General features: G+C 36.5%; 1 protein-coding gene across 8 annotated transcripts in view; it reads right to left on the bottom strand.

The window, feature by feature from the left end:
• Sesn (Sestrin) overlaps window positions 1-23891 on the bottom strand; it is a 157555-nt gene that overhangs the window by 12922 nt on the left and 120742 nt on the right. For all 8 annotated transcript variants that reach the window (XM_086903386.1, XM_086903390.1, XM_086903389.1 and 5 more), the window contains one exon: window positions 3679-3849. In XM_086903386.1, the coding sequence (XP_086759512.1) occupies window positions 3679-3849 (171 nt within the window). The remainder of the gene's footprint in view (window positions 1-3678; window positions 3850-23891) is intronic.

Genomic DNA, 23891 nt, shown 5'->3' with positions numbered 1-23891 from the left:
GGACGAGGAGTGGTTGGAAAAAGAAAGAAGGAGGAGGAGGAGGCTGTTACGAGGGAAATAACGGAGTGGCGATGCGGCACGATCGGATTCTTCTTATTGGTTTGTTTTGATCGCGGTGGAATTACATCAGAAATTCAAATGACTCGCGGGAGAGGTATTGCGGAGACGTGGAAGAATAGGTGGACGAACGTCGAGGGGGGAGGCAAGCGAAAGGCGAGATGATGAAGCGCGTAAACAAGACACGTGTTTACCATGCGGGGCCGCGGATCGATCGACTCGAGAGCCGCGATAAGCGATAAGAGAAGTCTGCAAATATCCGTCTCTCTCCGTTTCCAATCGCTATGAAATTTTGCACACCTATGGAAAAAAGAAGAAAAAGAAGAAGAAAAAGAAATATCGAACACGAACGAACATCGAATAATAATCGTGCGAGATTAATTTAAATTTTCGTGGGAAGTTGTTTTTTTTTTGAACAGACTTGTCCTTTACCTGGGAAGAAATGAGACGAAATTATTTTTATATATATATAATTTTATTTTGACATTATAATCCTCTCCCTCCCCCCGCTCGTTTTTATGCACGTTTTTTTAAAGATTGATTTAAAGATTTTTTTTTTTTTTTTAATCTCTCATTATGCATACGATGAATTTTAGTAGAGGAATGGTGTGTAATATGTAAATTTCGTGTAATACGATAATTTTTGTCAAAATATGCGAGAGTTCTAGAATGAGAATAGGCCACGTGTAGGCTCTCGTTAAAAATTGGAATAAACGTCAAACGTGTGCAATTCCTATTTGTTTTGCTCGATACAACTTAAGAAGATGTTGATAAGTCGATAATCATTTTATTAATTTTCTGTTTTTCAAGTAATCTAGTAATCAAAAAGATAGATATATTTGAATCCATCAAAGTTAAAAAGGTTAAATAAAAAAAATCTCAAATTAAATGATCAAGAATTATATTCATATGTAGGATATTATATTTTTGAAAAATCGATTCAAATAAAAATAAAAATTTCTATGCAAATCTACTTACTTTATCAATTGAGATTTATTTATTAAATTATATATTATTTATTTATAAATAATTTAACTTATATCTTAGAAGAAGAGAAATATAACGTGATAGATCTTGTCTCATTTAATCTAGTCTAACAAAATTAAATTCTTTTTCTCGATATAAAATTTAAATAAAATTATTCCATTAATTCTATTACATGTTTCTTGTTTACAAATTCCACCAGCTCGAAGAAAAAAATCAATTATTGCTCATATATCGATTTAATTATAAAAGATAGACTTTGATCTCCACATTTCACTCTTCTCGTTCGATGATTTCGCTCTATCTTCGAATCGAGTAAAATTCGCGAATCTCGGGCCAGATTGAATGTGTTTACCGGTAGAAAAGCTGTTTTTCAGATAGCTTATCGCTTTATCATTCTTCGTGTACCAAGTGCAATCACTTTTCTCCCCTTCCATTTCTTCGAGTTCCTCTCGACAATCTCTTTTTCCTCATCAGACGTCGACTTTTTATCACGGCTGATAACTCGTTTTCGAACCGATCATTTTCGAAGTAAATGACACGTATTCTATGTACACATATTGTACTCTCATTTGACATGTCAAATGAACTGTGCCACGTAAACGTGACGCCCAATTTATTAAACGAACAACGATAATTGTCAAAATCTTAGAAATTAAGGAATTCAAAACTACGTGGAATCTGTATTAAGAGGAAGTGCTTGCGTGGAAGTACCGTCATCCATTCTTATTATAATATTTAAACTGTAATTCATCATTATTTTATTTACTTGATCGTAAATTATTCGATTCTCAATGTAACGAAAAATAAGTTAAACGATATTATTATTGAATCCACGGTAAACATTCAGAAGCGAACGTAAATATGAAAAGAGCGTATAATTATTTTATTATTATCACATATTTAGATGCGTCGATTTACGATTCGAGTTTAAAGCGGTCTGGACGAGTCTGCACATGTCAATCGGATTACTCGTGTTATTAGTTTATTTACATATAAATCGATCGATTAAGTATAATTTCTGTTAATTGGAGATCAGGAAACTCGTTACCACTTCCGACCAATATCTCTCGAAACGAGAAATAACAACTTCGATCCGATATCCTGTTTACTTTACGCTTAATCAACCCATCTCGATTTCGATTTGTTGAACGATCGAATCGTCCAACTTTGTAGACCAATCGTAAATTCGTGTCGACGTGATAATTTCACGTAAAATCATTATTGACGATGGTTCGAGCATAACGTCCGACTATAACGTTACGAAACCCGTTGCACTTGTTCGGTTTCTTCCGATAATCTTTGGCCCAATGACCCAAGGGACGAACGAGGAAGAGGTGCACGTTGATTGGGTCCACGATAATCGCATTCCGGGTTTGTTTGTCGCGAGCAAAAATAACGTTCTTAACGCGTGACATTATTATTTATTATTATTATTATTATTATAATTACGTATTATTATCGCCATTTATTTGACAAGCACGTCCAAGGCCCATCATAATATATACGCTTTTCATTCGTTCAACATTGTGATGCACATATTTAAATTGATTTATTTACATTTCACTTTATACGTATCGTAATCGATAATAATAGAACGAAAAAACATGATGTGGTTAATTGACGTTGATGTTGTACAAACAAATAATTATACGTATATGCGCGCTGATGTACAGCCGATCACGAAAGTGTTCGTTTATTATCTTGCAAGGAAATTTGTTAACTTTGAAATTATTCTGATATTAATATAAATATTTTAATTAATATAACAATTTTCTTTTTAAATCTTTTGAAATCCAATTTTTCAATTTTCATTACTTTTTTAATACGTTTGGGAACGTTTATTTTTTTTTTTTTTACAACGAGCTAAATCTCTTTGATTTGTAAGTAAAATTGTTTTGGTGAACAATTCGTTTTTTTTTTAAATAAAATTTACAAATATTTGAACATTTTTTTGATTTGCCTCTGCCTTAAATCCGTTTGTATTTGTTTGAAAAATAATTCGAGACATTTAATAATACAACTCGTTACTCGAATTCTTATAAAGTGCGCACGACCACTTTTATGACTGACTGTATTTACATGTAATGAAAAGTATTCGATATTTATCTTCGAGTATTTATCATTTTTCCAACAATTTTACCATAAATTCAAGGATGTTATAACGGATTTCTAAACTATATTTCACAACGAGAAGGTTATTATATCACGTGTCCACGATTAGAAATAATCAGAATTGAGAATTCATCTTCCCAGCTTAGAGATTCCATTAGCATTACATTCGCGATAATATTTTATGTAACAATTCCAACTTTTTTTTGTTCCAAGACGTAATCCGTTTAAACAATCTTCCCCTCGCGCTCGAAATGTTTCTCGTTCGCGTGTTCGCGTCGCTTTATCCAATCATTCCCTTAAATGAACAAGTATCAGTCACACCCTTTCTTCCTTTTGCTTTGGGAAAGGGGAAAAAAAACGGGATAAAAGTCGGTAAGAAATGCTTCTCCACCGTCTCTCCAGATGGCGTTATCGTATCGCCAGATTAGAAGGAAAAAAAAAAAAAAGAACCATTGTCACCATTACGGCGAATTAGGTGAAGAAGAAGAAGAAGAAGAAGAGAAAAAGCAGCGTTGTACTCACCATAATGGCGATGAGATGCCTGTAGTCGTAAGGAAGTGGTCCGTCACCCCTCAGGATGAAATGTTGGGTGCGGAGAAAATGCTCCAAGTACGAGGGATGCGAGGCCATCACCCTGGAGACATGATCCAGCCTGTTGTTCTGGAGGAACGCATCCATCAACAGGATATGAGTCTGTAATCAAAGAATGGGATGATTGATCAGTTTGATTGATTAAAAATCGAAGGGAATCGAAGTATGAAATGATTGGACAATTTGAAGGCAGCACGATCAGATCGCTGAATTTCGATATTCGATATTCGAGTATGAAAGATGGATCGAGTCCAAAGAGAAAATTGTTGCGAGTGTTCCAATTTATAATTGCAATATAATTCGTTTGTTCGTTATTAATTATGCTAATCGTTTAGAAACGAGGGATATGTTTTAATATGATTTTGAAACGTTTTGTCATGATAATTGTTTCGAGCAACATCATTTTTTTTTTCCCCTTGTATTTTTATTCTTCGAATATATGCAAAAATATTCTCGATACGATATATACACTTGTGTCCATTTGATGTAAATACTGGCAGTGTTGCATCTATTGTATACATAAATAATGCATATTTCGCTTTTAGATATTGGGAAATTTCTATTTACGATTAAACATTGTTGAATGGCTAACCTTGAATTCGGATGCAAAATCAGAAAATAAGACAATGCAGCTATTAAATAGTGGCTCGTGTTCGTTTCGTCATAGTATATAGAGAGTATCGTTTGTATATTTTTTGCGTATACATAAATAAACAAGTAGATTATCGTACACGATTTGAAAATCTGATTTTCTCGAGAGAAGACTTCTTGACTTCCGCTTATTTTTATTCCAAATATTCTATTTTCGTTTACACACATCACAGGCATCCTTACATACATGTCTTATTGACACGTTTTTTCATCTTGTGAATGTTGACGTAAACTATGCTCGCATAATCGCATTAATGACATAATCGCGTTTGGAATGGACAAAAATTAGGTTACTTCGAGCTTCGAAATCAAGCTTGCATCACCTTTACACGTCTTTCTGATTATCATCTGAATAATCATTTTCACAAAAAAAAAAACACAATACAACTACAATAGTTAAAAAACCATAAAACAGATAGAACAGAATCAATGTTTCTCGAAAACGCGGATACAGATATTCTAAACTCAAATCTTACGATGTCGAATCGTTCAATTGATTGAAGAAGATGATTCAATCCTTCTTAATCAGAAACTTCGATCCTCGGAAAAGTTTATTTCTTATGCGTTAAACAGCAACGGGATTCAGCTTCGGGAAAATTTTTTTTCAAAGAAGACTCTCGGTCTAATCTTGGGCAAAGGGAGAAAAGGACGGGCATGAAATAAAAGCCTCGAGGACGAAGCATGTCGTCATGTGGCGATCTCCTCGGCGATTCTATTCGCCACACGGAGAGAGGTACATCGAAGCCCCGTATCGATTGTTTTTCACCACGAGGCAGAAGCTGTCGGCATTCAGGCACGATCGGCGGCCGTACGAGCACGATATATTAATGCGAACAGTTGCCGACAGTTGTCGAGGGTCGACGACCCGCGTGTTCAAATTAAAACGGGAAAAGACATTTCACTCGCGAGCTTTCGTCACGCGAGGAATATCAATTTTGACCCCGGTGGTATCGTTGTATCGTCGTCCACTCGGTAGAATTCTACCAGGGAAGATTATCCAATCGCATCGTGCACGATCGAAAATATCAAAAGGACGAACGAAACCTTATAATAGAGCGCAAGTGTTAAATCTTGTCAGTGGAAAAGTTTCCCGACACGTGCCAATAGGTAGATTTAATTGTAGAATCAATCTATAATAATGTGTATATTATGCACTTATCGTTGCGTCATGCGCACTATAAAAGTATATCAATCTATAATATGCAAACGTATATTCGTAATGTATATATAACAACGTTTGTCGTTGCATCACAATCTACATTGTAGATTGCACATTATAGATTATTGGTTCTACAGTTATATGAAATGATGTAAGAATCATGTACAATATATAAATATGGAATCTTGTATAAATGATTATTATTTTTTTTTATCACGTATATCATTAAATTATATATTTCCTTTCTAAAGAGATTATTAGTTGCTTCTCGTCGATCGCTTCCGCAAAATCCTTTGATTCCTATAATCAATGATCGGCAATTGTATTCGAATCGGGTTATATTTATACATTGTTCGGGTTAAAAATACCATCTTTTGCTGGAAAAAAACAAAAAAGCACTTACAGGAAAAAAAAGAGAAACTTTCTCCAACTTTGTCTCGAGTAACTTTAACTCACCTGGAAATATACTCTCCCCTATTTTTTTATAATGTGAAATATGTTCCAGATAAAAATCATGAATGGTTTGGAAAGGGGAGTTTTACGGTTTATGGAAAACGTGACCTGTTATGAAATACCGAAAAAGTGTTTCGTTCCAATGTTACAGAATTAATATTGATCCCCGATAAAGATCTCGACGGAAGTTGAGGACTTCTGCTGCCGTGTTACGAAATGCCGCTACCGTTCGAATCGTGTTGGAGAACGTAAACCAGAGTCACGGGACACGGGAGTAAAGAGAAACGTCCAAACAGTTGAGGACTCTGCTTATGAGAATATTTGTCTAGGTAGTAGTTTTACTCGTCGTTGGAAATAACAGCTTGGAGCTATCAATTTAGTGGTTACGTTTCATTGGAATTAGCTGTTGCGTAGACAATTAAATATCCATTTAAGATTTCTATATCTCATTTCGATTGAATATTACGTACAATTATTCCGTTTGATCTTGCGATTTTCTGACATCACAATCGAAAAGATTTAAAGCGTGAAAATCTCTATTTTTAATTCCATTTCTGTAATAATAATGTTCGTAAAAATTTAATTACAAGCAATATAAGGATTTAGAGAAAAGAAAAGGAACTTTTGATATGTGTATCGGTCGAACGTTTCTGGAAATACTTATATAAAAATAATAAAGTAAAAGAAACGATAAGAGGAAAGCACCTGGCGAACTTAATCATCGAAATTGAATGGGTTTTAAACGTTTTGCTACGGCACAAACGACATAAATAAATCGCTTATCGATATTTATTACCGCGATTTCCAAGTGACTCATGAATAGAAGAATTCCATCCTTCCATGAGGTCCTGACAACGCTGACAAATACAAGAACGTAACACCGCTTTTTGATCAATAGGCATATTTCCACGATATCGAATGGAATCGAACGAACGACATAAACAACTTATTCTCGTAAAAATATCAGAAATGATCGATGATAAAAGAGGAGGGGAGATACTTACAGATAAGTAAGTGCTTGTTTTCGATACGTTTCGTCGAAATTGTTTCACGATTCAACGAATCGTAGACAAACAAACTGAGATCTTTATTAATCATTCCAGAACTCTGGAATCTTTAATCCCTATAATTCAGAAAAAAAAAAATTAATTTACATAATTTCAGGGAATCTCTTCCAAACTTCTCCGATTCTTCTAAACTTCGACTTCCAAAAATGGACGAACACTGGAGGCTTTCTTTATTCGAAAATAAAACAACACTCTCTAAATAAATCCTCTTTCGCCCTTTTACCAGACTTACAAATACCAAAGCCTCTCCCAACCCTCCTCCCTTCTCTCGTCAACGAGAGAAATATGTTGCGAGGCAAGAATGGAATCGAAGGTGGATCGTCGAATTAAAATTAGTCGTCCGCGTCATCGATACGGCAAAACTATTACTCAATTAACCCGTACACCCGAGATTTGGCAAGGATCGTCCCATCGAAGCCCTCGAGAGCTGCAGCAGAGGAGGGAGAAGGGAGGCAGCCCTGCCGCTCTCTTCCGAGAACTCTTTTTTTCTTTTCTGGCACACGGCCCCCTGGCACACGGCCCACGCACAGAGCTCCCTGAGAGACTTGGTGGCGATTCTTCTCTCACGTGTGCGCCTCTCCTCCCGATGTTCCACGTACGCTGTGTAACTCTCCAATCTCTCCTCCCTTCCTTCTTCTTCTTCTTCTTCTTTCTCCTCTTTCTCTCGGCCTGGCACGAGAAGAGACGACCGCAAGGTGGAGGAGGGCGCACAAATCATATGGAATTTTCCTTTCGACGCGGAGGAATCTCCCCGGGGCTCGTTTTCAACTCGTCATTCCCAAACAAACGATCGCCTCGCTTTCGCCGATATTTTTGGCAGCGCGACGCTTTTTCGCGCGCGACACCCTATTCCTTTCGCCCACAATGGCTTTTCAATGGGTTTAGTCATCTTTCTAAATTTTGAGTTAATAACTTATTTTTCTTCTTCCTCCTCGTCTTAATTGTTGCTTAACGATTTCATATAACGATTTATAACGTTTTCCATGTATATCGTTAAGCGTTCGATGGAGAGGAATGCACGTTTTTAAGAGCGTGGAAAATAATATGAGGAGGGGAGGGGTTCTTAAAAAATTCAAAGAGCCATTAAGACTGGAGGGCGATTCACTATCAGAGAAACTTTCTAAAATTCTGATATAATGCGGCCTTTGTCCCAACGTAAATGCCTGTCCAAACGATTCTCGACCTCTTTTTCGAGATACCATAACTCGAAGGTAACTAATGACGCTTCAGAATCTTATCTGGGTTCCTTGTGGTTCGAGTGGCCCACCTTAATGACCATTGCCACGTATATTTCCAATATTTCGACAATACTTGTTTATCCTTACTTTGCGATGTGTTGTTATTCCCCGAACAATTTGCCAAAAGAGATCTAATGAAAAAGTTAGATTAGTAAGGATTAACATTTTAATTCTCTTTTCGGCGACAAATTATCTTTATTAAATTTCGAAATCTACGATCCGAATTTTACTAACAAACTTATCCTTCCCCCTAAACATTTCCCAAATTGGCATCCTAATACAAATGAGAATGCGTACCTTTCAATTTTAATACAAAGTATTAAATTGATGAGATGGAATGCTGCCAACCCGTAAGTTTAAGGATGTTGTATAAGGCTTTGAATGTAAACATCCATAATTTTCATAATATATATCCCGATCTCGCTCAACAAAATTATAAAATTGGAAGAGAGATCGATGATAAATGTGCCAACTCGAAAATAACCAGACAGGAATGGACAAATCTTAATTATATATCTATCTATGAGATGAAAGACACATTAGACACGATGCATAAAATGTATAAGGATGAAACAGATGTAAACGGAGGCATCGGCGATAACCAGCCTCTAATTATAATGTTGCAAGGCCAACACGTTGATTCTCGCATCTTCGAGGGAAACGGGAGAGGAAAACCACGTCGGTTTCGATAATCGCCAATGTGACGCCAAAAGGAACAAGTGTGCATCGTGGACGAGGAGATTGGACGATCGAGAATAACGTGGCGATCGAGTTTGTGGGCGGAAATCTTGCCGATTCACATGTTCCTCTTCTTACATCCATTATCCACAACTTTGTACCGTTCATATTAATCGTTCAACTGCTTGTCCAATTCTAATTACTTAGAAGAGATCCTTCCTTTCAAGGAATCTAGGCGTCTTTCGTCCACTGCTAACAATTTTACAGTTAACAAGGATGGGTCATCGTACCATTACAGGATTAAATTTTCAGTCAAGGCTCTTATGCCCAATGGAAAACGTGTACGAAATATTACGAAGTATTTAAATGAATTTATATATACGACGTACGATTAAAGAATAACGTTCGTTTCGCCTCTTACGTATTCGAGAAACGAGCGAGTCGAAGTGAGATAACAGTGAGCAATTCCTTCGTTGTAATAGCCGCATAACGGATCCGGACTGATGCATGCCTTAAGAATACTGTACTTCTAATCGTGCAATCCACATAACTGAGGCTGACGTCACCGCTGGCGATTTCGGAGCAACAACACATCGATTGGATAACTTTGCAGTTGCAATGATGCAACGGCACACGTGCAATTTCGCTATTGGAAAGATTAAAGCCCGCGCGCAGACGTAACATCACGCGACACCGTGGCGATTCTATCATAACAGGAGTAAGATGCAAATCTTATCGCGATTCGTTCGTTGCTGGCGTTCGATTCTCTGGATTTATCGTATCCAATGACACACGGCCCATCCAGTGGAAATGTTCCATCCGACGATTTATCGTGGAGATATGGAATAGAGAAGCGTGATGATAGCGGAATTAACGATGATTTGAAATTTAAATAGGAAAGAAGAGTTTACACTAATTTTGTGATTTTCGAGAAAATAATATATTGAAATTACGAGAATAGTTTTAATTAATGTCAATGAAGATTTTAAAGCGCTATTGTATTTTTAACAATAGCATAATATGTAATAATCGAAATTTATTAACAAATAATAATAAACAATTAGTTGTACCAGGGACGAATTTAAAAAAAAAAAAAGAAGCCTAAAAAGATTTGGAATCGAATTGCAATGCGAAATTTGCATATATGATTGTGTTAAAAATAGATCGTGACTTATATAGTCATCGAAGCTTGTTTATCACTCGATAAACGCAATTTCGTAATTCATCTTTAAAATAACAATCTCTTAATACTTATCCAATTTTGTCCTAATTTAGAGAGAGATTAAAATTTCACAAGTTTCCAAAAACTTACAGATCACATCTGCACGGTTCAAATTTTAAAAAAAAACAAAATAAAATATATCTCGTCACATTCCAACCATCTTTCCCGATATACGTGAACATTTCAACTAATGCGCAAATACAAATGAAATTATTAAAAATACCGTATCGAATCACACGTGATAATGAACGAAATCGTCTATAACGAAATTTTCAAGATTTAAGAATTCCTGTCGCGAACACATTCAAAGAGATGTAAGAAAACTTTTCGCAACAACGATAAATCGCAACTCGATGTAGCAACTCGAAGGTGGATTAACGAAATGACGGCTGGATTACGCGCGAATCCCGGCGTTTCCCACGGACACGTATAATGGAACGATTCGCGTCGAGAACGATAAAATTAACGCCGAGTTACGAAACGGATGGAGCATCGAACCGGCCGACCTTATCTGTCGGTGACGTTGCTTGAAAAACGAGCGAATTAAATAGGGCTTGCTATCTGGACACTGCTGAATCGGCTCGTGAAACGGAGTCACGAATCACTCTAGTTTCTCGAGTTTTTAGAGTAGAGTTCTATCCCTAGACGATTCGTTTTCACAGTAAAGTGAAATTGAAATTTCCTTAAATTTAAAAATTCTTACTTTGAAAATTCGAAAAGGAAAAGTAAAATAGAAGGAATATGAACCAGGCACGATGCAATCTCGAGTTGGATTTTTTTCAAAATTTTAATCTATTAAATGTATCATCGGCGAAATTCAGTTGTGTTTTATTAAAAAATTATAAATTTTCGAGTTATGTGAATTTCCTTGTAAGATAGCTCTGTACACAATGGCTTTTGTGATTGACTGTATGATAATCGAGAGGCAAACAAAGGAAACAATCATTCTATCTCCGATCCGACTTCGAAGTAATTAAACATTTATCTCACCCTAAATTCATATCGAATTGAGCATCAGCATAAATGCTCGAAACTTATGGACAATCACGTACGTGATCAAACTGAATAGAATAATCCCCCATTGTGCTACAGTTTAGAGAACTCGGACAAACGTTTGTCATGCATTATGCATTCAAACTAAACAACATATATATAGACGGAGCTGAAATCGTAATTAAACCATTGTGGAAAAAATCTTGCTAATTAAGAAAGCACACGCCAGATCTATATATTATAATTTCAAGCAAATTGAATAAATTAAGAGTAAATTCAAACATTCTACAACTTTACCTCACAATCTAATCAATTCAATCAAAAAAAAATGTCTCTTTTTATCAAATTCAAGAACAGATCTAAATCCTCGTTTAGGACAAAACCAATCCTAAAATCATCATCTTAAATTCCAATAACAGATAGACATATCCAATCACCATCATCCGAGTTAATAATTCACGTTTATCGACGAATCGTTACTTTCTTCCTTTCCAACGTAATAACTTCCAAGTGTGCATGATTATGCGTAATTCATGCAATATCTGTCCGCTTTCGCAACCGAGGAATTCATATATATGAACACATATACATATTATTTCCCATCCCGATGATAAAAGCAGTCGTGATAAACGCGAAACACTTCTCTCTCTCTCTTTCTCTCTCCCTCTCTCTCTCTCTCTCTCTCTCTCTGCCTTTTTAATCGCTCGTTAATTTCGCTCGTCAGCGAATATCGAGTTACGATTAGAATAACACCGATCCAAAATGTTTCTAAGAACCAGGGTAGAGGCTCACGTGCAGCATACTTGTTTGCCTAGTTTTCGCGCAACCCTTCTTCTAGAACGGCTGGAAGAAAGAAATGAGCCATCAACACGTTTCGATATCCCGCTTTGTTGTGCGCGCGTAATTGATTCCTCGAAATATTCGTCAGAATTCGTCAGTTGGAGGGAAATACGCACCACGTGGCTTGGAATACGGATCTCTTGGAATATCGTCCCTGCATTATTCATCCCTGTTTACGAGGAAGAGAACTCGGCGATGGGGGGAAAAAAAGCGAAGGAGAAGCTTTAAAAAGAATGATCGACGAAACGTTTACAGCCTCGAAAAAACGCGAACGTAACGCGCTTTCCCGAGATGTTGGAAGAGGGGGGCGAATTCGTGCGGGAGAATTGCGTCATTAGAAACAGATGTCGGGCAGGGATTCGAAAAAGGGGGCCGCGAAGAAGCTCGTAAAGTTGGCCCATCGTGGACAGGAATGGAATTTAAGTGGCGTTTGAGTCACGAGACGGGAGAGAAGATCAAAAAATTCGACCTAATTTTGCATTGGACGAGTCAGTGAGATCGTTTGATGTCGGATGTTAGTTGGGTGTGTGAGTTGTGGCGGATAAATCAAACGGTGGTGTGGAGTCCGACAAATATTTAACTTTCTCCTTCTGTCGATCTATATCGCTCTCTGTTCGACCATCTTCTTCTGTCCCAGAAACAAGTAGGGAGAAGAGACGATGGACTTGATAGAAAAGTGGATATTGGAGGGGATAACGCTACGAGGAATGCGTAAACACGATGATATCGCGTTAATTGATCGAGTTTTTTTTTTCTTTTTTTCCTTGATTTCGAACGATTGTCTCCCGTTTCACAAAATGATACAGCGTTTCGCTGTCAAATTTTTGAGACATGAAGAAAGATCTGCGTTGCTTCAAAAATTGAGGAGAGAACTCGGGGGTGATAAGTGGAATGCGTCACTTTATTGGCTATTTCTGCAAATTAATCAAAGTTGGTATGTACCGAGAAATCGAACGATCGAGATAAACTTGATCAACGTGCAGAAAGGAATTCAAAATACGAGGGTCACGATAGAATAATCGCAAAAATGAAGCCTCTGGCGACTCTGTCCGTCGTGGTTACGTCTATTTACGTTGATGGAAGCGAGCACATAGACGCGAAAGAAATAAAGATAACCGAACGAGCGACAAACAACGGCCAGAAAGGCCGGGGTAATACACTCGAGAAGTCGATTATATGAAACCTTGTACCATATTATTCCGTGTATATCACTCCCACGCGTGAGTGGCGCGCGCGCGCGTTCAACCAGCAAAGCCATTCCTCAAGCTGAATCTTAACAACACCCATGCGTGTTTAAAAGATGCTCGATAAAACCGACAATGAGTCTCTCCCTCTCTTCTTTTCTCACAACAAACGAAGCGAGATGCTGCTTTTTATAACTTTTCTTTATATCGAGGATGTAAGAATTTTCAAAGATTAGGTAGATAGAATTCGAGAATCCGTGGATGACGACCCCGGCCCGGGGTCTACACACCTTTCGCCAAGGCGTTCCTCAAATTCTTTCGTGTTATCGTTATTCTTTTCGTTCGTTCGACAGAAAGACTCGAGTAACTTGACTTCGAAAGTTTCGTTCATTCGTGTAATCTAAGATTAAAAGATTCGCTCTCAAATTTATAACGAACGTTCTGATCTTGAAAGAAAAAAAAATGTCGAAATGTCGTTCAACGCGATTCACAGATCTTTCCCTGGGAATTGAACGTTCGTTGACCCACGGAATCGGGAAGACGAGAAAATTACTTTATCGTGGGCATAATAGGTGATACGTCGATTATAAGTGCGTCGCGTAAATGGGAAATTAGGGTAGAGCGTTAAGAGAGCCTGCACGTTTTACGATCCGTACGTGACTAAATAGACGTGGAACGGGCCGTTCCAAAGGAACGGAAGGGGACAATAGAATAATATCGTAACGCGCCACCCACGGTCAACGTTAATCACAATCGTTTACAGAGATACGGCTTAATTAACATCGGCGATTAACGCTGCATCGTGGTCATTCTGTATACAACATGCATGTATGCTTGTTTTCGAGTTTCTCACGATTCTCTCTTGTGCATCCTCGTTGCCTGTGCTCTATTGTCTGTGAGGCGGATGTTGAAGTGATGCGGATTAAATGAAACGATGCAACCGAGCTGTGTTTCTATCCAATTTAAATTTACTCGTGTGCGATCTATTAGAAGACTCGACAATTGAATTTTTGAACTCAAATTATTTAGACGTCTTATTTTACATTTTGTATAAACTCAAAAAAAGAAATGTCTTAATCTGTTATCATTGCGTAATTTTTCTAAATCGGTAAAACCTAATCTAGAAGAAACGTACGAGTCAAAGCTGAAAACAATAAGCCGAAAACACACGAATCTTAATGATTGCGATGCAATCTTCAAAACAGAAAGAGCAATTATCAGAGATCAAACATTTCTCGCGTCGATAAAATTGGAGCAAGAAAATCCAAAGAATCATAACATGTCCATTCCCAGACAGGAAAACAATTCTGCAAAGACACGAGGGTAAATGTTAAAATTGGACTTGGGCAAGTGTGTTGAGGAATTGGTCAGATTTCACGTCCTTTTAAAACGCCTATCTTTACACTAGCCAAGCACAAGGCGTGCTCTGTCAGCTCAAAGCCACTTATTTGCCTGGCCTAAAACAACATCTTCCAGCACACCGCTCGAGAATGTCACTGGCCTTATCGCGCGTGTGAGAAGCGGCGAGAATTGGCAAACACACACGCTATACGTATAGAACAGAACCGGCTGTTCCGTGTTTCGAAAAGGGGGAAAAAAAAAAAAAGAAAGAAAGAAAGAAAAAAAAAGAAAAAGAAAAAGGAAAAGGAAAAGGAACGTGGTCGGTCGTTCTCTCTTTCAAAATCGTGAAAACAGGTTCTCGTTTCCGATATTCGATGACGCAACTTGGTTAGTTCGATACACAACCTTCGAAGGGAATTTAAACGACGCCATTTATTCGACTTTCTTCCGCTTGATAAATGAAATAACAATGTTGGCAACTCGAAAAAACAAAGGCTCGTGATTAAAATCGAGCAAAACCGCTTATCTTGTTTTCGATAGGACTCGAAGGACAAGCGTCGAGTTCTCATATGGAGATTTTGACTCGCCTTCTCTCGTAAAGAAAAACGTAATTTCTAAATGAATTTAAATTACGTTTCTCGTATACCATTTTATGAAAAAAATATTATTATCCAATTTGAAAGAAAAATAATTACCTGTTTCTTTATTGATTATTTTAAAAAAAAAACTCAAATTGGAATTTCAAATTACTCGAAAATGATTTAAATATCATTGTCAGAAAAATATTAGAAGATATTCTCAATCATTTAATTTAGATAAAAGAAGAACTCAAATTCTTCCAACCTAGACCAAAAAGAACGAATGAACACGTACCAGGTTCCGAGTAATCGAATAACAAAAAGCAAGCCAAGAGTATATAATATATAAATATAATGGATTCGATTTAAAAAATTGGTTCGAGTCACGCGAGTGCATCGTTCGGCCGATGTATCGATACGATATCGTCGTATCGAGGCGAAACGAGTAGTCAAGGTTGCGTATCGTGTAAAATCCGATAATACAGTTTTACACACGATCAAAAATGATTCGAGAAGAACGACGTGGACAGCGAGAGAAGACGGATGAAAACAAACTCGGTTGGAAAATATAAGAAATACGAGGCTGAAGGGAGAAAGAAAGAAGGAAAGAAAAAAAAGAGGGGGAGAAAAGAAAGGTCTGGGGAACAAAGGAGCTTTTGCGAGTTCGATGCTCCTTTCTTATCAGGGAAGGAGACTGTTGCGGCTAAGCCAAATCGTGGTTTGATTGGTCTGCTTGGCCTCGACGTCATTCCATCGATTGTGAATACGCTACGCGATACCAAATAATACGTGTCTCCCCGTCTCTGTCGTTCGTTCCTTGTGCCGTGTCCCGACACGTCTCGACGCGTTCGAACACGTTCCTGCGATTTGAGCACGGCCAAGTGACAAAGATTAGATGCCCGAAAATGGCGGGTGCATGAGATTTTGAATCTGAAAATTAGGGAAAAGAGTATTTTTTTTTTTTAATTTTAAAATCGAAATGCAATTAAAAATGGTTTTTATGTAAAATGTAGAATTTATCGAAATTTTGATCTGTTTCAATCTATTAAAGTGGATTTTTATTAAAATTTTAAAAACCGCGCGCTTAGTGGGTAAATTAATTGGCGGGAAATTTTGAATTTAGAATTTATCGGAGAAAGCGATGATTCTTTTTTCAGCTAATATGAAAACAGATCAAGAATTTCTCTTTCTTAATTTCTAATTAAATAGTTGACCGATTGAAAAATAAAGCTGCGAATGAATTTCAATATGGTTATATAATCCTATCACGCATATGTGATATGCGTTGGATATAACGCAACATTGTATACACTTAACCCCTTAGGTTATAATTTTTGCTGTATACATTATATATTGCTGCGTCAGTGTTAGTTTTGAAACAAAACAATGAAAGTAAGTAAACACTTACTTTTTTTATTTACGAATCTAGGAACGTTCTTATAACTTGGTTAAAATTTTGATCAAAATATCAAAAGAAATCTATTCCTATCAAAAAAAAAAAAAAAAAAAAAATTCCACTTTCCTCGCAATTTTATCGCAGAAAAAATCAAAAGTGAAACGCGCTACTTACGTTTTCCATCCGTATCGTGAAACAATACCCCATCGCGGGAACACGAGAAAACTGACCTCAAACAAAATATCGCAGGCGAAAGATGGGGGTCGAGACACAAGAAGACGAAGAAGAAATAAGAAAAGGCCACGAAAATAAAAAGAGGGAACCCCTCGGAGAGCAATTACGCCGATCGAGGATAGCGTTATGCGGCTCCTCCGCAGGGACTCCGCAGTCTGTGGAAAAAAACCGGTCAGTGGCGAGTGGTATCATAAACAATGACTTTCTAACTAGGATGGACGGAACCGGACGGGGAGCACCGCAAGAATTATACGTTGGCCGTCTGATAGATTCCAGACGCCATTGGACGCTTGTCTAACGGGTCCATGAAATATGAATCGGATCAAGGAGATAAAGTTGTCGAATGCCAGGGAGAAATAATCGATGATTTGGAAGCCTCTTTCGTCCTGCTCTGAAATTAAAAGAATAATTTTAATCGATAATCGATAATTAAATAGTTCGTAATATAAGAATAAACACTTATACGATTTCAAGGCGATTTCACGATTTAATTTGATACAATTTTTCTTTTGCAATGATAATAATATTTGTATTTATAAAAAATATTTTTCTTGAAAAAAGGAAAGTTGATAAGGAGTTCGTTTCCTTTTTTCTTTTTTTTTATACGAACTCTTTGAACGCAATTATGAAATTGGGACAAAGTGGAGGAGAAATATTTTTCTCAGGGAGGGAAAAATTTGATGAAGGATATTTTCCAGATTGACTGACAAGGTTAATGAAAAATATTTTTCAATAAGGAGTTAAAGAAGGCGTCAACAGCAGCGAAGAGAAATAATTACCCCCCTCCCCCCCCTTCCTTTTTTCGTCACATTTACGATGCGTTTTCTTGTTAAGTAGCGATAATTGGCAACGAAATTAGGCCAAAATCGAAGAAAAGTATTTTCCACGGTACGAAACAACCGATGGAAAAATATTATTCCAACGAGTGACAAAGTCGATAAAAAATAAACGAAGAAGAAGACCATGGACAGTGATAGCGGGGGAGTGACATAATGGTTTCATCGCGCTTGTTTTACCCGTGAAATTTATCGGATCGATATAAATCGATAACAATATACCTCCCCGTTTATTTGCCTTTCCTCGGTTTGGTATTAATAGCCGGTTACAAAATTAGGGAAAAATGTTCGATGAAAAATATTTTCCGCCGGGTGAAAAAAAAAAAAAAAAAATTCAATGAAAAATATTTTCCACCGACGAGTGACAAACTCGATATTGAGAAAAATATTTCCCAATTTATTGGAAAATTATTGAACAAATATTCGATTAACAGATCACACGGGGTCGAGAAAAACAATTTTAAAAAATATATATATGTGTGTGTGTGTGTGTGCGTGTGTATTCCCCGTGGGTGGCGATGGTACACGGATCAACCGGTAGCGATAATCGTCCCGTGGAGATAGTTAAGAGACATGAAAACGTAAAACCGGGAAAGGAAGATAAACGCAGGCCTCTACAGCCACTGTGTTTACCCGTGAACCGAAACCGGTAAACATGTTTACCAATGGCGGATTACGTTAAAATTTTAACATTTACATAAGAGCCGACGCGATAGGGAGAAATGGCTCTGTGTACAAAAAAACTCCTCCCATTACCGTAGTAAATATGCACGTTATATTAATCGATCATTTCTTCTTCTTTCTCTTTCTTTTTTTCGTCGATAAGATTCGTTCGATTAAGAAATCTATAAGATTTCTCATCAGATTTTAAGGGGTGAAAAGTGAAGGGAAGAAATTTCTGAAGTTTCTAAAATCACGAGCTATTTGTTAATGTTATATTTTAAATAATTATTCTAAATAATTTTCTTCCTTTCTTCCTCGAATTACGAAAAGAGCCCAATATTTATCGAGGTTTTCGAGCGTCCTTAGTTAAACAGATACTGTTCGAAATTCGAAGACAGAATTGAATTTCCCGAGGGATGAATCGTTACGTCAGCGACGTAGACTCTTTATATGTAAATAGAGAATCATTTAGGATCCTTTCTATTGGGAAGGTCCACGCTAAACTCGTCCATAATAGTCTCATAATTGTGGACGAGATTTATACAGAGTGGAACAACAATAGCACCATTTCGAATCCATTTGATTGGGTATAGATCTCGAGAGGTACGTGACCAAAGTGTAAATTACCTCTCGAATCTGGGTCTAACCTCGCCCAGTTAATCACGTAACGATAACACGCGTAGAAACGAAGAAACAAAAAGTTGTGTATCCAGTTAAGGCATACGTGCAATACGATTTATCCCTCCCAATATAATAATTTCAAAAACTCTTTAATAAATAAAAATAATATTCCTGTATTTTTCTTTTTTTTGTTTCCTTTTTAAAGATATATTTCAACTTCTACGCGATTCTCTAACTTTTAACTACAGTTACGAAAGTCGAGTGTGCCTTGTAGAAATAACTACAACTCCAAGTCTAAGAAGTATTCCTTAACAATTGTTGCCTTTAGTTATTTTTCAAGATACATTATTATTCGAAGTTCTATTAAATCTTTTAAGCAAAGTCAGAAAGCCCTATCTCGAACACATCGTGAAGTTCAATTTGTCTTCGGAAAAACAATCACAAAGAAAATATAAGAACTTCGCACATACTGCAACAATGATATAATTCCATAATTAACACTTTAAACTTTATTCTGAATCAGTATCTCGCGTCGAAATGTCAATTTAAAAATATGCTTACATTCCATTGAAAAAAATTCCAATATCAATAATTCAAAAACTGGAAATTCTCAATTACGCGAACGATACATTTCGTAATACCGGGGCATTTCAACTGAAAACAAAAGACAAAAAAGAAAAAAAAAAAAACGAAAAAGAGTTCCAAGAGTCGAAGTAGAAAGAATAAAAAAGAGAGGCAAAATGGTCGGTTCATTGAGCGCGGTGGTTTCATGCAGTTACCGATGACACGAGAAAAGAAAAGGCAAGAAAACCTGTTAGCCCGTACGGGCCTGGACCCGTTCTCGAGGTCTTCGAGGAGCGAAGGCGGCCTATGACCGCGTGCAACAACATTGAAAACCAGAACCCAGATCTCAGAGAACCGGTTTACGCTTGGAAAACAATTTTACGATCTCGAGAGAGCTGCATGTCGAGGAGAAAATATATATACAATACACACACACACACACACACACACACACAAGAGAAAGGGAAAAGAACAGGAAAGGGAGAAGAAGAAGAAGAAAAAAAAAAAGAAGAAAAATGGAGAGATTCGACAAGAGTTCGTCTCAACGGGCCACCATGCCCGGATGGGACGTGTATACTTGTGGCGGTTTACAAAGAAGGGGGGAGAGGGGGGGAAGGGGGTGAAATGAAAGAAGAAAATAGGAGAGAGGGGAAAAATGAAGGAAGGGAATTAAAAAAGAAACGTCGGAGTCGTCGGATAAAAATAATCGTTCGAAACCAGCGTGTTCTTCAAAGGGACTTACACCATCCACTCGGCGTTTATTCCACGTCCAATTTACCTCCAGTTCAAAGAGCCTCTGTGTAACTAGGTCTGGGGAAAATAGATTTTTTTTTCGACGTGGATAAATGGAAATAAATATTTTCGTTTCCTCGAATGAGGCGAGGTTTTGCGTGTAAAATTTTTTTTTTTTTTTTTTTTTTTTTCGATATGAAAGTTACGTGAAAGAGGTATTATTTTCTGTATTATTTCGAAACGAGTGAGATTGAAATATGAGAAAATGGTATTATTCGAATCACATGATTCGGGAGGAGGTTATTTTCAAAGTATAATTCTTAAGTCTTGAGCAATGAAGAAGAAATGAAAAATAAAACATTGGGAATTTGTTTGCATCTTCGTGTCCCTATCTCTATTCCCGCGCTCTCGAGTTAAAATTATTTTTAAAAAATGAAATTCTTTCCTCCCAACTCTTACCTAAACAAATAAACTGAGAGAAAACAAATAATTCTCCTCCGTGTTAAAATTATATAAAAAATAAAATTCTTTTCTCTGAGTCTCGCAGGTGTAGATAAAAAGAAATAAATAATGAGATCATATATAAAAATTATTTTTATATAAATGATCTTAACCCAATACGAGCAACTATCCTTAATTATCTTTGACGTTAATTTCAATTTGATCGAAAACAAATATTTCATTTGCATTCGAACCATCGAATGTAAATACTCGCCTGTGCGATTTAGAAATTATTTATGGAATATATTACAATTTTTAATATACATTTAATATAAATTTTCCCTTCGTTTTCTCCGACTCTAATTTAATGAAAAAATCAGATGCAACTATTACGTGTTGGAGGTTCTTCGTATGTACGAAGAATTGCATAACGTGGCACAGAGGAAAACATTAGAAATGCAAAACTGCGTCCGTGGTATAATTTATCTCGTAATGAGCTAGCGGTTCCATTATTTCTGTGCCAATTTCGCGACGTGTCGCCCCGACGACACAACGAAATTGAAATGTGCGCTCAATTTTTTTCACGTGACTTTCGACGATCCACGTGAATCGAGAGGGTTGACACGCACGTTTGAACCAGCCGCGCAGGCTATGAATGAAATGTGGATATTCGTATGCAAATCATCGCATGCGAATAGCACGAGATAGGCAACGTGACCGTCTAAAATTTTTCCCATTCAATGGCCAACGTTTTTGCAAAAATAAAATCTTAATGAACGTGTATGACTTTGTGTTTCTTTTTTTACCTTTCCTTCTTTTACTCGTCATCTCGCAAAAATACGAAAGACAGTTAGATTTTTGAGAATTATTTTAAGTGACGTGTGAAAAATACGAACTACTTATCGCATTGTGAATGCGAGATATAATAATAACACAACGGTGAAACACTTTAAAAACCGAATGAAAATTTACAAAGATCATTTGTCTTTCATTCTTAATATTCTTCCTCGGAAATTTGTCTTGTTTCCGTTTGCAACAGGAAGTTTTCGCGCGTGCACATTTCAATGGAATTTTTTTTCCTAAAGAATTATGGAAGATAAATTATGAACTAAGAATATTAGATAGAAACAAATCAAGCACGTTCCGTTTCTCGTGATAACGAGAAAGAATTAGAATGAATTGAAACTAGAATGGTAGCTATAATATTTGAATACTCGATGATGTGCATTGATACGCAATAAAATGGAATCGCTTCGTTCAAATGCCAAGAACAAACTCGAGGAGAGAGATATAACAGGCAAGAAAGCTCGAATGTAAATCACTTCGCGAAGAATTCGAAAGAAATTCGAAACATTTCCTCCGGGAGGGGAAATTTTTCCAAAGGAAACGCGACTCCACCAACATGGCGTCTGAGAGAAACTCCTTGAAAGCTGACTATTCAATCGCTCCCCTCTGCGTATCCCTTAGATTTGCTCAAAATGATTAGAATTCTATTTAGATTGCTCGATCTGATTAGAGTGGGGATCTTATTCGAACGTGTCAGCGATTCATTTTCAAAGCTACTCGTATTACTGTGTTGTTATGTGTGTTAAGTGTTATTAAACGTGGGGCGAGATATCGATGATATTTTTTTCTCGTTCGATTTTATTCGCGTCCAACTCGCGAAACATTCTAATTATTCAAAATTCGTATATTACGGCTATATACGTTTCGGATGACCGACTCGAACGGACCGTCAATTCAACCTTGTTGACAACAGTCGAGAAATTCCACGGGTGAACACGTGTAACAAGGCTGATAATTTCAGGGCCGGGGATAATAGATTTTTCAAAATAGATAAGTAGGAATAAATATTTATGTTCGCTCGAGTGAGGCAAGATTTTGCACACAAACATTTTTTTAGTCGCGTAAAGAAATAGTATATTTCAATATTACTCATTCAAAAATTCGTTCAAACATTTTAATAATTATTATGAATTTATTTAAACCTTGTGTATTTGAAACATTGAAATATAAGAAAATTCTATTTCTTATAGAAGTAGCGAATTAAAAATAATTGAACTCGATGTTTAAGAAATAAAAAATATCTCGTGACGTTTAGTGGATTTTAATTAAATGGAGAATAAACGTTTCGTTTGCATCGAATCTAAATGTAAATAGTAAATAACGTTTACCCGTTTTGGTAATTGAAAAAGAAATGATATTTCCAAATTGTATTCGCTTGTGAAGATATTTCAAATTTGTATTTGCTTGTTTTAACTTGTTTCAAAATTTCCGCGGCCCTGATTTTAGATGTGTTTCAAAGAGTGAACTTTGATACGCAAATATAATAATTTGGAATATCTTTGTTGTCGTTGTTTTTGTTAGAAAATTCGCATATTGCGTAAAAGTACTAATTCGTTTGTTAAAGTAACAGATAAGATTCGAAAGACGTCAATGAGAATATGATACTTAAATGGACAAGCGAACTAGCTATTAAAAATGTTGACAAAAATGACCGAAAAATAAAAAGTTCGTTACCAAGTCGATAAGTGATAACGTTATACAGTATAAAGAAAAACAGAAGATCGTTTATTCGGGTAACAGTGATAAGAGGATTGCAGGATGATGAAATTTGACAATGAAGGTAACGATATAAACAGCAGAAATTATTGCAAACGTTTTGTTTTAACAAATGAACGAGCCAACGAGATGGAAAAATCCATATACGAAGAGTAATCAATTTTGAAACATTTACATCGATGATTATTATTAAAATAAACCAGAAACATGGAACACTTGAAACGAAACCTCTTGTTATTTTTCCAAGATTCGAAACTCTCGATAAATTTAGGCTCATTTTAATTTAACAAAAAAAATCAAAATGTATTATCTTTTAAAAGATAATTATTATAATTATTAACTAATTTCAAATTAGCTAATAGTTGAAAAATTTCAAAAATAATTTTTTGCTAAAAAAGAAAAAAGTCTTCCAAGAGCTGAAATTAATGTTAAAAAAAAAATGTTGAAAAATAAAAACAGAAGTATTTACTGTGAAATCGATAAACTGGCATCCGCATCGGGTGATCAATGCTAGGTAGATTTTAGGTGAACGTTCAGGATGATGAAACACTTCAATAAAATTGGCAAAGTGACACAGAGCCGTGGTAGGAGAGGGTAAATTTCTGACGCAAGAACGGATACTCCTGCGAATCGTCCCCGGAGCCAGGTTTTACCTGTTTACTCCAAAAGAAGGAAATAGTGAATCGCATGT

The sequence above is a fragment of the Apis florea genome, unplaced genomic scaffold, assembly GCF_048593485.1.
Source record: "Apis florea isolate Af1SG1 unplaced genomic scaffold, ASM4859348v1 contig_2291_pilon, whole genome shotgun sequence".
Classification (NCBI taxonomy): Eukaryota; Metazoa; Arthropoda; class Insecta; order Hymenoptera; family Apidae; genus Apis; species Apis florea.
Note: the sequence above shows the minus strand (reverse complement) of the source record. Positions and strands in the feature narration are given on the sequence as shown.